Raw genomic sequence first — 14737 nt, 5'->3', positions numbered from 1 at the left:
AACCAAAACAATGATTTAATAGATGCCAACATGCTCTGTAGCTGTGGCTGTGACTGAGGGGAATGATAGTGGTTGTGGTTGGATGATAATTATCTGTGGGTTCATCATTGACCCCTTTCACGTTACATATTTAATCCATTGTTAATATAAAAATATTGACTACAGTAGCTCTAAATGTCTTCTAACTTGATTTGATTATATTAAATTACATCTCACTTCACACAGTAAAGTTTATACAACTGCTTGAGGCTATTTTGGAACATAACACAAAGTCACCGACGCCAACCTTCCTGATTTTCCCGGGAGACTCCGGGAGATGAGAGCAGTCTATGCTTGCCAAACAACGCAGTTTGAGCTCATGTTTGAGCTGCGCTCGCTGCTGTTCAGCGCACATCACAGCGTGCAGCTGTGGGTTTTGCTCGACGTAGGGAAAAGCCGTCGTCACACGATGCAAGCCACTGGAAATAACGGGTTTCATAGCGCAGTGGTACTGTTGTCGCGTTGTGTCTGAAAAGACCTTCAGTGAGTGAGAGACGGAGAGAGCTAACAGAAAGAAATACTCAAGCAGGGGGAAAAAAATGAATAAAAACTGATGAATATTAGTTTATGCCAGAGATTTACACGCCCAGTTTACGTTTTCTTTCCTGAGAATTAAAGGTCAAATTAAAAGTTTAATATAAAAATGCTGTTGCAGTGTACTTATTATTAGTTTTAAGTCACCAGTCACCCAGACCCCCTACTTTGGTTTTGAAATCCTCCCTATTTTTAATGTCTCAAGGTCGGCAAATATAGGTCACAGAATGACTGTGCACTTGAGTGTTGTCCAGCGGGGCTTAGTGGTACTCAAATTAAAACTAAACCGTTACAACATTGCACACCATGTTCTACTCTTGCATGAAGTCATCTTCCAATTCCCTGTCAGCACACTCTAGTGTGACAACCGTGCATGATGCATCATTTGTTTTTAATAAACAGAATATCTTCTATATATAACATCAGGATTTAGTGCACAGCCAACAACGAGAGCATATGAGTAATGATATCTAACTTTAGCCTGGTTTCTAAGTTAACAGTAAATAATATGAAGCAGTTACAATAAAAGACAGAGAAACAAATTTTGCAGTTTTTGCAAGTCAGATATCATGATTTAATAGAATGACTATTCAAAGACAAAATGATCCAGGACTTATGGTCATTTTGGCACAATACTGGTGACAGACTGCATTACTCCCTAAAGACCATGCACAGTTGACAGTACAGCAACCAAGTGCAGCTGCAGCACCCACTGGTGGTCACTGAACAAATTGCACCCCACATTTTTAATCAGACACTTGTTCAGAACACAGTTATTAAATATAGGAGGGATTGCAGCGATAATGGAGGGCGTGTGTGTGTGTGTGTGTGTGTGTGTGTGTGTGTGTGTGTGTGTGTGTGTGTGTGTGGCTGAGGGAGGTTGTAATGTAGTGAAGGGAGGAGTGGCATATTTCTAAGGCATAATCAGATCACTTGTGGGATTTGTTTTAGTGCCTCTTTAACCTTGACCATTTCTGTCTTCTTTTGTAAACCAGAGCCACGAGAGGACAGCGAGGCACTTACACAATTAAGAAGATTAACCGGTGTCAGGTCAGTGTCCTTGAACCAAGTAAAGATGGGTAAACAGCAGAGAGGGATCAAAGCTGCACACCCTGTTACAAAGGATTCAATATATCAAGAAACGATTTCAGCAAAAATGAAGCAAGCGAGGAGGTAAAAGAGGTGGGGAGAAAAAACATGACGAACAGATAAACTGGGGTCTGATAAGCAGATAGAAGATCGAGGTAGTAGATAACCACAGATAGATGAGGAGAGAGTGAATGTGTAAACAGAGGGGTGTGTTCTCTCATCTTGGCTGACGTCCTAGAACCTGCTAGATGAAGGGGGAGTTCACTTGTTGACAGACAGAGGAAGAACACACTCCAGCAGGCCCCCAACACACACAGACATGCACACACCCTTTCCCACCCCCGTGACTCCCATCTGTTGAAAACAATACAGACCCCGGGCCCTCCCTTTTGCAGAACACTCACATGTGTGTGCACGTTTTTCCTCTGTTCTCACTTGCTGTGTAACACTGTGAGAGGAAGGGCTGTCGTCCAGAACACACTGACCCGTGAACACAACAACAATACTCCTACAGTACACGGTGTGAAGCCTTTTTGGGTTTGTCAGGCGTACTCTTTGAAGATTTATTTGTAAAAAAATAAAAGTGAACATTTTTTGGGAGCACATTTTTTTTCTCACTTTGGAGACATCTTTGGATTAAAGGGTTTCAGGAGGGTTTTCTGCTGGTGATGTACGTGATAAGTCGACTAGTTATTGCTACCCTCACTAGCTGGCACCATAAATACTAATCAGTTAAACTTATTATTATGTTATTAATGTACACATTTAAATTACACATTAACTAGTGCTGTCAAAGTTAACGCGATAAAAATGCATTAATGCAAATTTGTTTAAACGCCACTAATTTCTTTAGCGCATTAACGCAACTTGTGATTTTTAGGCTCAGTTTTAAAGCTAGAGTGAAGATACTGGCAACATATGAAACTAGAAAACCAACCATGTTATACTAGCTTGTTGCGAAGAAACAACGCTCCAAACTTGTGCTAAATTTTGGCATGGAAAAACTGTCATGGCCATTTTCAAAGGGGTCTGTTGACCTCTGACCTCCAGATATGTGAATGAAAATGGGTTCTATGGGTACCCACGAGTCTCCCCTTTACAGACATGCCCACTTTATGATAATCACATGCAGTTTGGGGCAAGTCATAGTCAAGTCAGCACACTGACACACTGACAGCTGTTGTTGCCTGTTGGGCTGCAGTTTGCCATGTTATGATTTGAGCATATGTTTTATGCTAAATGCAGTACCTGTGAGGTCTCATCCTACTCGCCGCACAACCACACCGCCCCGTTTAGCCGCTGTTGCAAACACTTTAGCCACTCACAGCCAGTGTAGACAGGCTAGAACTGAGGGCAACTGCAGGTAAAGTGCTTATTCGCCCCCCCCGCTGAACGCCACCTCATGGCACAGAGACCATCAAAGTGCCAGCAGAGAGAAGATGCACAACCCCAGGAGAGGGAGTCGCATGTTAAAGACCTTCAATGTGTCTGTGGCCAGACAGCCATTGACTAATAACACTTTCTGCTTTAATTCGGGATGAGCTTGGTGTGTGTAGATGAATGCTGTGTGCATGTCAAGGTGTGTGTACTAAAACACTGAGCAGCGGCTGCATTTGCAAGATTAATGGCTCTGTCGGACAGCACAGACCTACTATCGGGAAGAGTGCCCAAGTCAAACTCGCAATATCCTGGTCTGTGTGTGGGCGTGTGTGTGTGTGTGTGTGTGTGTCTGTGTGTGCGTGTGCGTGTGTGTGTGTGTGTGTGTGTGTGTGTCTACGCCCATGTGTGTGTCCTAATGTGCTTATCTCTCCGGCCTGTCTCATCCTCTGTGCTCATAGCAGGCCTATCGCTGGCTGGACGTCATATAAATATTAATTTTATTTCCATTGTCATTTGGAAACTGAAAATAAAAATGTTGGGACATTTGGGGATGGGGTCATGCAAAAGCTCACAATCCTAAATACACCCTGTAGGTCAATATTTTTCATCAATTGCAATTCTAACTGGGAGTTTTCAACAATATCTATGATCTGTGACAAACTAATCATAACTTTTTGCAACAGAGTAAAGACAACGGTGTGAGAAAACCAATGAATGGATAAATGTATTTCACAGTCTACGAAGACACTGAATTGAGTGTTCCAGGGATAATGTATTTTTTGTAGGCCAACCAGGAAGTTAGAATCGCCCTGGGTTCCCTCGACAAAAGTCAATGGGATTGTTCCATTGGCTTTTGGATTATTGCAGAAAATAATCTCTGTGGCAAACAAACGTTCATGATACTGACATGTTTTGTTCTGTGAGATAATCTTCGCGAATGAACTCCACTTTCATGATTTTTGAAGTGTGAATGCAATCACCAGAAGTAAAAAGCTAACGTTAGACTATAAACGAACTACACGACGGTCGCATGAGCACGAGTATACACAACAAGGCTGTAAAGGAGGACGAGTCGGCGTGATGACGTTTAGTAGTCTCATTTAGCCACTTTTTTAAGACACAAAGGCTTCAAAATTCATGACTGGGATATTTACTGACATATTTTATGTCATAAAGGAAAACGTTAAAATCTCTTCAGCTTGTGTTAATCATAGACCTTATTTCTAACCTTATTATAACCAAAAACCCATTAAAAATGATGTTTACCGTGTAAACCACTTAAGCATTTGATAAATAACACAAAACACAAAGTACCGCTGAGGCTGTTGGGAATGTCGTTGTTTTATAACCTACCTGCAAAACTAAAGTATTGAACAAACTGAATTTTTTTACCTAATGATGGCGCTAGAGGAAAAGTTAAGGGATCACAAAAGTGGCGAGACATTAATGTTTCTACCAAATTTGATCGCAATCCATTCCAATAGTAGTTGAGACATTTCAGTCAAAACCACAAATATCAATCTCACGGTGGCGCTAGAGGAATAGTCGTCAAAGATCCATCCTCTGTGGACCATGGCTGTACAATATTTCCTGGCAATCCATTCAATAGTTGTTGAGATATCTCAGTCTGGGCCAATGTGGCGGACCAACGGCATTGCCATCTCTAGAGTCACTCCACTAGTGTGGCTAAAAATTAAGGCTGGAAACGTTAACGAGATAACGCATTAATGCAAAATCATTTTAACGCACTAATTTCTTTAACGCATTAATGCAATCCATCTTTCGGAGATTGTAGTGGGCTCGGTTTTAAAGCCAGAGTGAAGATACTGGCAATATATGAAACTATAAAACCTGAGGAATCCATTGGTACCAACCATGTCATACTAGCTGGTCGCGGAGGAGGCTAAATAACGCTCCAAACTTACGCTAAATTTTGGCGAGGAAAAACTGGCATGGCCATTCTCAATGGGGTCCCTTGACCTCTGACCTCAAGATATGTGAATGAAAATGGGTTCTATGGGTACCCACGAGTCTCCCCTTTACAGACATGCCCACTTTATGATAATCACATGCAGTTTGGGGCAAGTCATAGTGAAGTCAGCACACTGACACACTGACAGCTGTTGTTGCCTGTTGAGATGCAGTTTGCAGTGTTACAATTTGAGCATATTTTTTAAGCTAAATGCAGTACCTGTGAGGGTTTCTGGACAATATTTGTCATTGTTTTGTGTTGCTAATTGATTTCCAATAATAAATATATACATCCATTTGCATAAAGCAGCATATTTGCCTACTCCCATGTTGACAAGAGTATTAAATACTTGACAAATCTCCCTTTAAGGTACATTTTGACCAGGTAAAAAAAACGTGTGATTAAAAGCAATTAATCATGGACAATCATGCGATTAATTATGATTAAATATTTGAATTGATTGACAGCCCTACTAAAAATGACCGTTATTTGTCTCAACCAACAGAGTTAATGCAGCACTGTTCCAATCAATGATCATTATGTGTTATTCTCTATTACAATCAGGGAAATCTGGTCGTCACTGAAGCCAAGTTCAACATGAAGGTGCATTCAATTTAATCTGAGTAAATAGAAGAAAAGAAAACACTTGAGTTATCCCGATTCACATTACATCTAAAATATGAACTGTACCTTGTTTTTGCTTTTCCTTTGTTTCCGAAACGGGAAGATGCAGTAGAAGAAAAATTTTGCCCAACTGAAGACTGTGGCAAGACACCAGCCTAGTCCGCCCATTCTCTCCTGGAAACCTCCTCACGTCCTCTTCTGTATAACAGCCTCTCCTTGCTCCTCGTCTCCCCTCCCTCTCTAGCCTGTCCTTCAAAACCAGTGTCCAGAGAACCCTAGTAGTCAGTCCTTGAGAGAATCCCGGGATGGATACTGATCTGATCCTAAGAAATGGTACATTTGTCTTCAGTTTCTGTGACTGGAAGTTCCCTTAAAGTGTGGTCGAGGTCATTCCTAAATGCATCCTTCCCTCGCTTTGCCTAGCATCCCTACAGCATCCTTCCATCCTGCTCCCTTCTTTCTCTGGATGCTGCAGGTTCTTTCATTCAAAGCATGAGGAGGAAAAAGATTAGGAGAGAGGAAGACAGAAGTGGGCGGAGGTGGGGTGTGGTGGGTCGGGCAGAGCCGTCTGTTAAAGAAGGAGGCACTTATAGTGATGGAAAAAGGAGGGGGGGGTCTGCAATTTAATGTAAAAAGGGGGGATTGCTCTCAGGGAGTCTTTGAAGCAGTGCAAGAACAATGAATATCAAGATGTGTTGAGTGGAGTAAGTGAATTCCTAGCAATTAAAATGATGAAGCTGTAAATACAAATTACGATGCAGGCAATATCCAGCTTATGTTACGATTACTGCTTGTTTTATGTCAAAAGATCAGAGGAACAAATATCCAGAAAGGAGATGAGGTGAATTAATATGAATGTACACTATGTGACAGAAAAAGAGATGGAGATTAAAAGAGTGAATATGTGTGGGGGAGATACATGTTCTCAGTGGAGTGTGTTGGTGCATTTGTAGCTGTCAGGGGGAGCGCCTAATGAAGATTGGCAGTCTCAGACCAATCATAAATGGCCCTGGAGCCTCTGGGCCTGTATGCATTCTGAGTAATTAATATATAGACTGAGAGCTGCATCAGTGATTTGAGCCAGCACGTTTCCCTTATTAGATAAAGTGGAGGGCACATAGGTGAATTGTTCGGACAACATGGAAAAAACTATTTCATCACTGAAGAAGAGAAAACTGTGTGCTTTTAACCCATTACCATTCTGCCCTTGTTTTTTAGAGGGGTTGTAGGGGGGTACAGGGGGTCTTTAGGGGGAGATAGCAGGTCAACAGTAGACGTCACATAGAAGTGGTTTACATCATCTGAAAGCTGGAAACCTGAAGATTAATTTGAGATGCAGCTCAGAACTGTGTGTCAAGTTGCTCTAGACATAAATAAGAAATAAAACTTTATTAATAAATGCATTAATTAAAATAAATTGTGAAAGTGTATAGCAGTTTAGAACATTATGATAGAAGTATATGATGACCATTCTCATGCTCTATTATGTCTAATAAGTTGTTGCAGCAGTTTTTGGGTTGATACCATTTGTTACACAGATTTGGCGATACATTTAACCAATTTTTCCACTCGAGAATTGATAAAAATGATCAATGATCCCTCCAAAATACCACATTAAGACACCAAGACCTTGAGGAACACCATAGAAAAAGACATGCTGTGATTTGGTATCAAAAACGTTTGACATTTGCAGATTTCTGTAAGAATTGCATTTTTCGGCAATTGGATGGCGAGCACTTCTGTTGTGTAAACTGCTCAGAAACCCCCTTATTGTCAATCTACCTAGGAAAGCCATCCATTTTCTGAATGCTTTAGGTCTCTAGTTTGTGGCTGTAAAGGTTCATGAGGTTGTGATTATCTTAGAGGTCACCACAGGTCATTGTATACAGTGAGGTCAAATTTCAATCTCAATACAATGAAATGGCTACTATGGGGACTAACATCATCACAAATTTATACAGTTGGGCTCACTGGATCCACAAGAGTCTCAGCTTTACAGTGATACCCAATTTATGCAATTCTAAGACTGTTTAGGGACCCCAGTATTCAGAAATATTCAAATAAACCATTTTAGTACAGGTGAAAATAACACATTGATACTACATTCAAAAACTGCATGTGATTATCATAAAGTGGGCATGTCTGTAAAGGGGAGACTCGTGGGTACCCATAGAATCCATTTACATTCACATATCTTGAGGTCAGAGGTCAAGGGACCCCTTTGAAAATCGCCGTGACAGTTTTTCCTCGCCAAAATTTTGTTAACTTCATAGCGTTATTTAGCATTCTTCACGACCAACTACACATGACCATTGTGGTTGGTTGGTACCAATAGATTCCTTAGATGTTTTAGTTTCATATGATACCAGTATCTTCACTCCAGCTTGAAAACTGAGCCCGCTACAACCTCTGAAAGACAGAATAGCCGCCGGGCCCACCAGCGGGCCGTCAGAGTTTTGCAAGAAGTGTAAAAGAGGAGACAGAATTAAAACACCTGATGCTAAATTCTGCTGATAAAGTCTGAAATTTAACTTTGTTTTCACAAGGCAATTTCAGAGAATCAAACCAGAACATTTAGCTCTATGCTCTGTCACATCAGCCGAATATACAGACCAAAAAAGAGTAACCTTGTTCCAGATCATGTAGCTACACAGGAAGCTCCCTTCTTTGTTTCATTTTGGGGAAATGACCGAAAGAAGCCTCTGACTTTATGGTGAAAACACTGCAAGATAGGTCTACTGCTCTATTTGGGTGTATTCTAAGCTGCTTCCTGTTTTTTTTTTGTGGTCAGCCTAATCCAGACCCAAATCCAACAATCGTAGCAAGGTGTGTCAGAGTTATGTTGTATTGTTCATCCAAATCTTTACAGTACAGCAATGCAGTGTTGTACACATAACCTTTATACTGAAAGTACAGAGACCAGCAGGTGTAATGGAGGAAAATGAGAACCAATAAGCAATTCTTGCTCTCTAATTAGTAATTGGTGCATCATATTGCTAGCCTACCACTGTATTGCCTTAGATTAATGCATTGCAAGTTGTCAGGCCACTTAGAGAGAGTAACCAACAGCTCGCAAACATTTTGGTGAAACTGTAGGCAATCAGGTTTCAGCATAGCCTCACCGCTTTCCTGCATTCCCGTTAAAGAAGATTACACAATACTGGCAAAGGGACAGAGAAGTTCCAGAGTAGGAGTACAACATCATGCGCACTTCCTGCCTCTCTGCAGTACAAACAATGGGCTGGTTTCAAGTCTCATTCTGGCAAGGTCGGGTGTGTTGTCTGTTCTAGGAAACCAGACAAGAGGTTAGGGAGTTAAGGGTCATTGTTCCTGAGAGAATAAGAGGGGAAGTGGCCGGTCATGGTTTTAATGGGGGGCTGACAGAGGTGTTTTGGTCACAGCTGGTGGTATCCAGCTGGAGTCAATTTAATTTGGTATTACCCATCAATAGCATGCAGTGTATTACTAAAAGCATCAATAAAGAAAAAATAACTTTTAATTAGTGCCGTCAATCGATTAAGATATTTAATCACGATTAATCGCAGATTATCGCACATTTTTTATCTGTTCAAATGTAACTTAAAGGGAGATTTGTCAAATATTTAATACTCTTATCAACATGGGAGTGGGAAAATATGCTTGCTTTATAAAAATGTATGTATATATTTATTATTGGAAATTAATTAACAACACAAAACAATGACAAATATTGTCCAGAAACCCTCACAGGTACTGCATTTAGCATTAAAAATATGCTCAACTCATAACATGGCAAAGTCAAGCCCAACAAGCAACAACAGCTGTCAGTGTGTCAGTGTGCTGACTTGACTCTGACTTGCCCCAAACTGCATGTGATTATCATAAAGTGGGCATGTCTGTAAAGGGGAGACTCGTGGGTACCCATAAAACCCATTTTCATTCACATATCTTGAGGTCAGAGGTCAAGGGACCCCTTTGAAAATGCTAGTATGACATGGTTGGTACCAATGGATTCCTTAGGTTTGGTAGTTTCATATGATACCAGTATCTTCACTCTAGCTTTAAAACTCCGAAAGATCGATTGTGTTAATGCATTAAAGAAATTAGTGGCGTTAAAATTAACTTGCGTTAATGCGTTCATATGGTGTTAACTGTGACAACCCTAGTTTTAATGCTGTCTAGGCTACTGTTATCTCTACCAAGGAGTTGTATTATTATTATTGTAAAGACTCTGTGGAATATCAAGTCAACATTCAAAATGTCTGACCAGAGTTAGTATTCAACACCCAGTGCCAGTTAGCTACAGCCTCCTCATCAGACTTAATATGTGCAGACACAGTGCTACACTGCAGCTCACTGCAGACTCTGTGATTGAACTGTGTGCTGTGTGCTCTCGCCTAAGCCCATATTTCACACATACTGCAGCTATGTGCCATGGTTTAGCTGAGCCTCAATGACATCATGCAGCCGGTTTACACCCAGTATGCACATGGCTGCTGTAAAACACCGTTATTCCCGTAATGTAAACTGACATCTACAAAGTACATCCAGAGTCTACTGCAAAGGCACAGCCCATTTAAAATTAAGTTAACTAATAACCAATAATAACATTTGCATTGGAGTCCCATTTGTTTAAATATTACATTTCATGTTATTGCCCCCAACAAAGTGGCTGTGATTAATGCAGCAATTATCTCCCGCCCCTCCCACTATTGATCCGAGGCGTCCATTTTTTTGGGATTGAGAGCTTGGCGAATGTATGCACATGGCAGAAAGCCATGGGGAATTAAGTGAAAGCTCATTTCATCTTTAAACATAGCGAAGAGACGCTGCTCTATCTTAAGCCGGCAGATGGAAACAGTTTTGGTAAATTGGCAATCATGGGAAATTTAAGCCCGGATCGGTTGACAAAATGGAGCGCACAATGAAATATCCTGTTTTAAGAAAAGCTATAATCTCAGCTGTTAACCCAAAGCCTCTTTTAGACGGAAGGAGGCACAAAGAACTACAAAGCTCCCCAGGCACAGCTTCAAAGCCCAGGGACTGCATGCAAGTGATACTGACATCCTAACCTATAGCAATGTAGTCTGGTGAGAAATGATAAAGAATATTCAGAATTTGATGCTGTGCGATGGTCAAATTTGGAAATCCGAATTTTTTTTTCAGAACCATAAATGTTTTAGTGAATCACTGAGAATCCAAAGTTTCAGATTAAGTGCTCTGCACCACTTTAAAAGGTGTGAAACCTTCCATGGTGTTCCTCTATAACGTCTGCGGGTGACAAGTGAGTTACAGAATGGATGCATTATATACAATCAAATAATTCACATTGTTCACAATGACTCCGATCCTGAAGTCTGAGAAATTCCCCACATTTTTGGTAACGGATATGCCCTCTATGGAACCAATAAATCCGAGGTGAATATTTTTTTAAAAATTCCTTGACAGCTTTATCCGTGTTGGGGGAGTAAATTATAAATTCCAAAGGGCAGGGGTGAGCTATTTAACCTTTAATTAGAATCTACAGAAGTGCCCGCCAAACACAGAGCACCCACAGTGACCATTTCACCTTTCAAGCCGCAATTATCAACTGGCCTCCAACACCAAAGGCCTCTATGCAGTCATCAACTGCCTCATAAAAGCCCAGGCAGGGCAGAAATGAGCCAAATGTAGGCCAAGGTGATGAAAAGGTATGAAGGTCCAGTGTAGCGCCGGCTTCGTCTTTCCTTTTAAGTACACCTGAACATGAAGACTGTATATCCATTATTTCAGAGTTTTTAAACATTTTAACTATGGCTGTCAATCAATTCAAATATTTAATCGTGATTAATCGAAAATGGATCACACAGTTTTTTTCCATTTAAAATGTACATTAAAGGGAGATTTGTCAAGTATTTAATACTCTTATCAACATGGGAGAGGGCAAATATGCTAATTTATGCAAATGTATGTATATATTTATCATTGGAAATCAATTAACAACACAAAACAATGACAAATATTGTCCAGAAACCCTTACAGGTACTGCATTTAGCATAAAAAATATGCTCAAATCGTAACATGACAAACTGCAGCCCAACAGGCAACAACAGCTGTCAGTGTGTCAGTGTGCTGACTTGACTATGACTTGCCCCAAACTGCATGTTATTATCATAAAGTGGGCATGTCTGTAAAGGGGAGACTCGTGTGTACCCATAGAACCCCTTTTCATTCACATATCTTGAGGTCAGAGGTCAAGGGACCCCTTTGAAAATGCTAGTATGACATGGTTGGTACCAATGGATTCCTTAGGTTTTCTAGTTTCATATGATGCCAGTATCTTCATTCTAGCTTTAAAACTGAGCCCGCTACAACCTCCAATAGATCGATTGCGTTAAAAAAATGAGTGGCGTTAAAACGAATTTGCATTAACACGTTATTATCGCGTTAACTTTGACTGCTCTAATTTTAACATGTCGTCCTGTAAGTAAATTTCCCCCTCACACCATGTAGTCATCCAGTAAGTGAAATTAATAAAGGTCAAATGAAGGTTAATTAAAGAAGCCTGGTGTTCTCTCCTCCGTTTTCACATAACAGACATCCAGCTGAGGCTGACCATTGCATGTGAGTCAATGACAGACGTGGGCCCACCTCCAATGACGAGCAGACAGCCCCTTGTAAAACAGTCATCAGAGTGAAAGTTATTGCGTTCTGTGCGGCTATAAAGTGATTAGCTGTCCGGACACCTCTAGGAGTGACACACTACCGCATCAGAGGACAGGACAAAAGAGAGACAGAGAGACATATGATATGGTCAGATGGAGACTGTCTCAGTCTCTGAGGTCAAAACTGCGTCAACTAGACAGGGCAAAGAGTTTATGTCATAAAATACCTACTATGTCAGGTTTGGTAACTTTAATAAAAATAACGCTTTGTTATATTCGCTCAAACTGTCACTATATCCTGAAAGTAGTCTATGAGACAGATAATCTGTGAGAAAAATCATGTTCCTCTGTCTCCTTTTAGTGCTCCTAATGGCATTTTGAAAGATTTCACCACAACCGAAGAAAAAAAAAACCAATAAGAGCCACGGAATCTCTAACACAGCTGTCAATCACTGCTCGTGAACTCTGATCAAACGGTCAAACTAGGCAGCGCTGATCAAATATGAATCAATGTTATGTTATGTTAATGCCTATTTCTCTCCTCAAATGTTTTCAGAATCATCTTGTAGTGTACTGTTTAGCTGTAAAATGAGAAAGTTTGTGACGCCGCAGCCATTGTGAAATCTGGTGAAGGAACGCCAAGTTCCGGTCACTTGAATTACAATATGCTGAAAGGTTATTATGGAATTTTTGCCCAATGATGCCAAAAATATTCTGCCTGCTGCAGCTTTAACCGGCGGAGAGCAATATAGAAAACATGAACATCAGCAATCCACTCGTCATTTTTAGCCTGTGTTGATGTCATATCAGCTAGTTAATTAACATTCATTTTGAAAGAAACAAAAAAAAAAAAATCAATCTTCAACAGTAAATGGACTGTGTGTTTTTATAGGTCAACACATGTGGCGAATCTTCTCCAGAGAAATGATATAAGAGATATGATGAGAAATGACATCAATGTAAGGCTGTCATAGTAATATCTTAAGCTTCTCTGCTTAATAGTCTGGCATTGGATCCTCCAGTATTTGGAGCAAGTAGGTCTTGAAAAGAAACTCAAAACTTGAATGTTTCTGCCTTCGCAGCCAACAAAATGTTATAAATGTTATAGATTAAATAGCGGGTTTCGAAAGGGTTCAGATTCAATTAAATGTTACACCGCAAATCTACAAGTTGGTTATCATAGCTCACTTGCCTGAATGGAGAACAACTGCTGCCAAAACAAGTAGGAAATCAATCTAAAACTCTATGGGGTCTTTGGAAAATTGTTGGAAGTAACATTAAGTCAGGAAGTTTCAGTAAAGTCGCATGTTAATAACCTAAAACAAGCAAAACCACCAGTAAAATCCTTTGACTCAGCCTCAATATTTTGTGTTCTGGGGTTGGACTGACCTCGAGATGGGGAGCGAGTCCGTGACCACCCACGGTTCAAAATGACATGTTGCAACAACACTCACCAGCCAGAGGGACATCGCGGGGTTTTCTTTGAAGACACCTGGGGCAGTAATTCCCTTTCACAGATCCACAGCTTTCTTGAGCACTGAACCAGCTTTTGTGGGATTAACAAGACTATGTTATTGTCCCTCAACGTTGGATGCACTGGCCAAAGAGAGCCCAGCAGTCTGGCCCTTATCCTGACATACTTCCTGAGCTGCATTGTTAGCAAGGGGAGAGGAAACACACACACAGACACACACACACTCACACTATGGAAAGCCAGTGTCAGGAGATCATAACATGGAAAGTGAGAACACCAGGAGCTGTTTGCTCTCTGAGATTTTTAGTTTATTTTACTTTTGCCAAGGTCGGTGTTTAAGCCGTGAACAGAGAGGGCTTGATTTTTACAACAATCAAAGTCTGGCTCTCTGTTAGCAGAACACAGAAACTTCTCCAGATGCTTCCAGGTTTCAAACCAAGCCATTTACAGATACTGTAAATCAGAAAAAGTTCAACTTTTAATCGCGTTAAATTACAAATTACTTGCCCATTTATCTGTTCAAAATGTACTTTAAAGGGAGATCTGTCAAGTACTTAATACTCTTATCAACATGGGAGTGGACAAATATGCTGCTTTATGCAAATGTATGTATATATTATTTATATATTTATTATTGGAAATGAATCAACAACACAAAACAATGACAAATATTGTCCAGAAACCCTCACAGGTACTGCATTTAGCATAAAAAATATGCTCATATCATAACATGGCAAACTGCAGCCCAACAGGCAACAACAGCTGTCAGTGTGTCAGTGTGCTGACTTGACTATGACTTGCCCCAAACTGTATGTGATTATCATAAAGTGGGCATGTCTGTAAAGGGGAGACTCGTGGGTACCCAGAGAACCCATTTTCATTCACATATCTTGAGGTCAGAGGTCAAGGGACCCCTTTGAAAATGCAAGTATGACGGTATGTGGTTGGTACCAATGGATTCCTTAGGTTTTCTAGTTTTATATGATGCCAGTATCTTCTCTT

General features: G+C 40.6%; 1 protein-coding gene across 6 annotated transcripts in view; it reads right to left on the bottom strand.

Moving 5' to 3' along the window:
- Positions 1-14737, bottom strand: part of tns1b (tensin 1b) — a 205480-nt gene that overhangs the window by 171411 nt on the left and 19332 nt on the right. The window contains exon 1 of one of the 6 annotated variants that reach the window (XM_037790816.1): positions 13716-13856. The exons of the other annotated variants lie outside the window; for them this stretch is intronic. Coding sequence (XP_037646744.1) covers positions 13716-13730 — 15 coding nt within the window. The 5' untranslated portion in view covers positions 13731-13856. Of the gene's footprint in view, positions 1-13715; positions 13857-14737 lie in introns of those variants that run through there. 6 annotated transcript variants of the gene reach the window in all.

Source organism: Sebastes umbrosus, chromosome 13 (assembly GCF_015220745.1).
Source record: "Sebastes umbrosus isolate fSebUmb1 chromosome 13, fSebUmb1.pri, whole genome shotgun sequence".
In the NCBI taxonomy this organism is placed as follows: Eukaryota; Metazoa; Chordata; class Actinopteri; order Perciformes; family Sebastidae; genus Sebastes; species Sebastes umbrosus.
The sequence above is the reverse complement of the archived record's forward strand: the minus strand, read 5'-3'. Positions and strand labels throughout refer to the sequence as shown.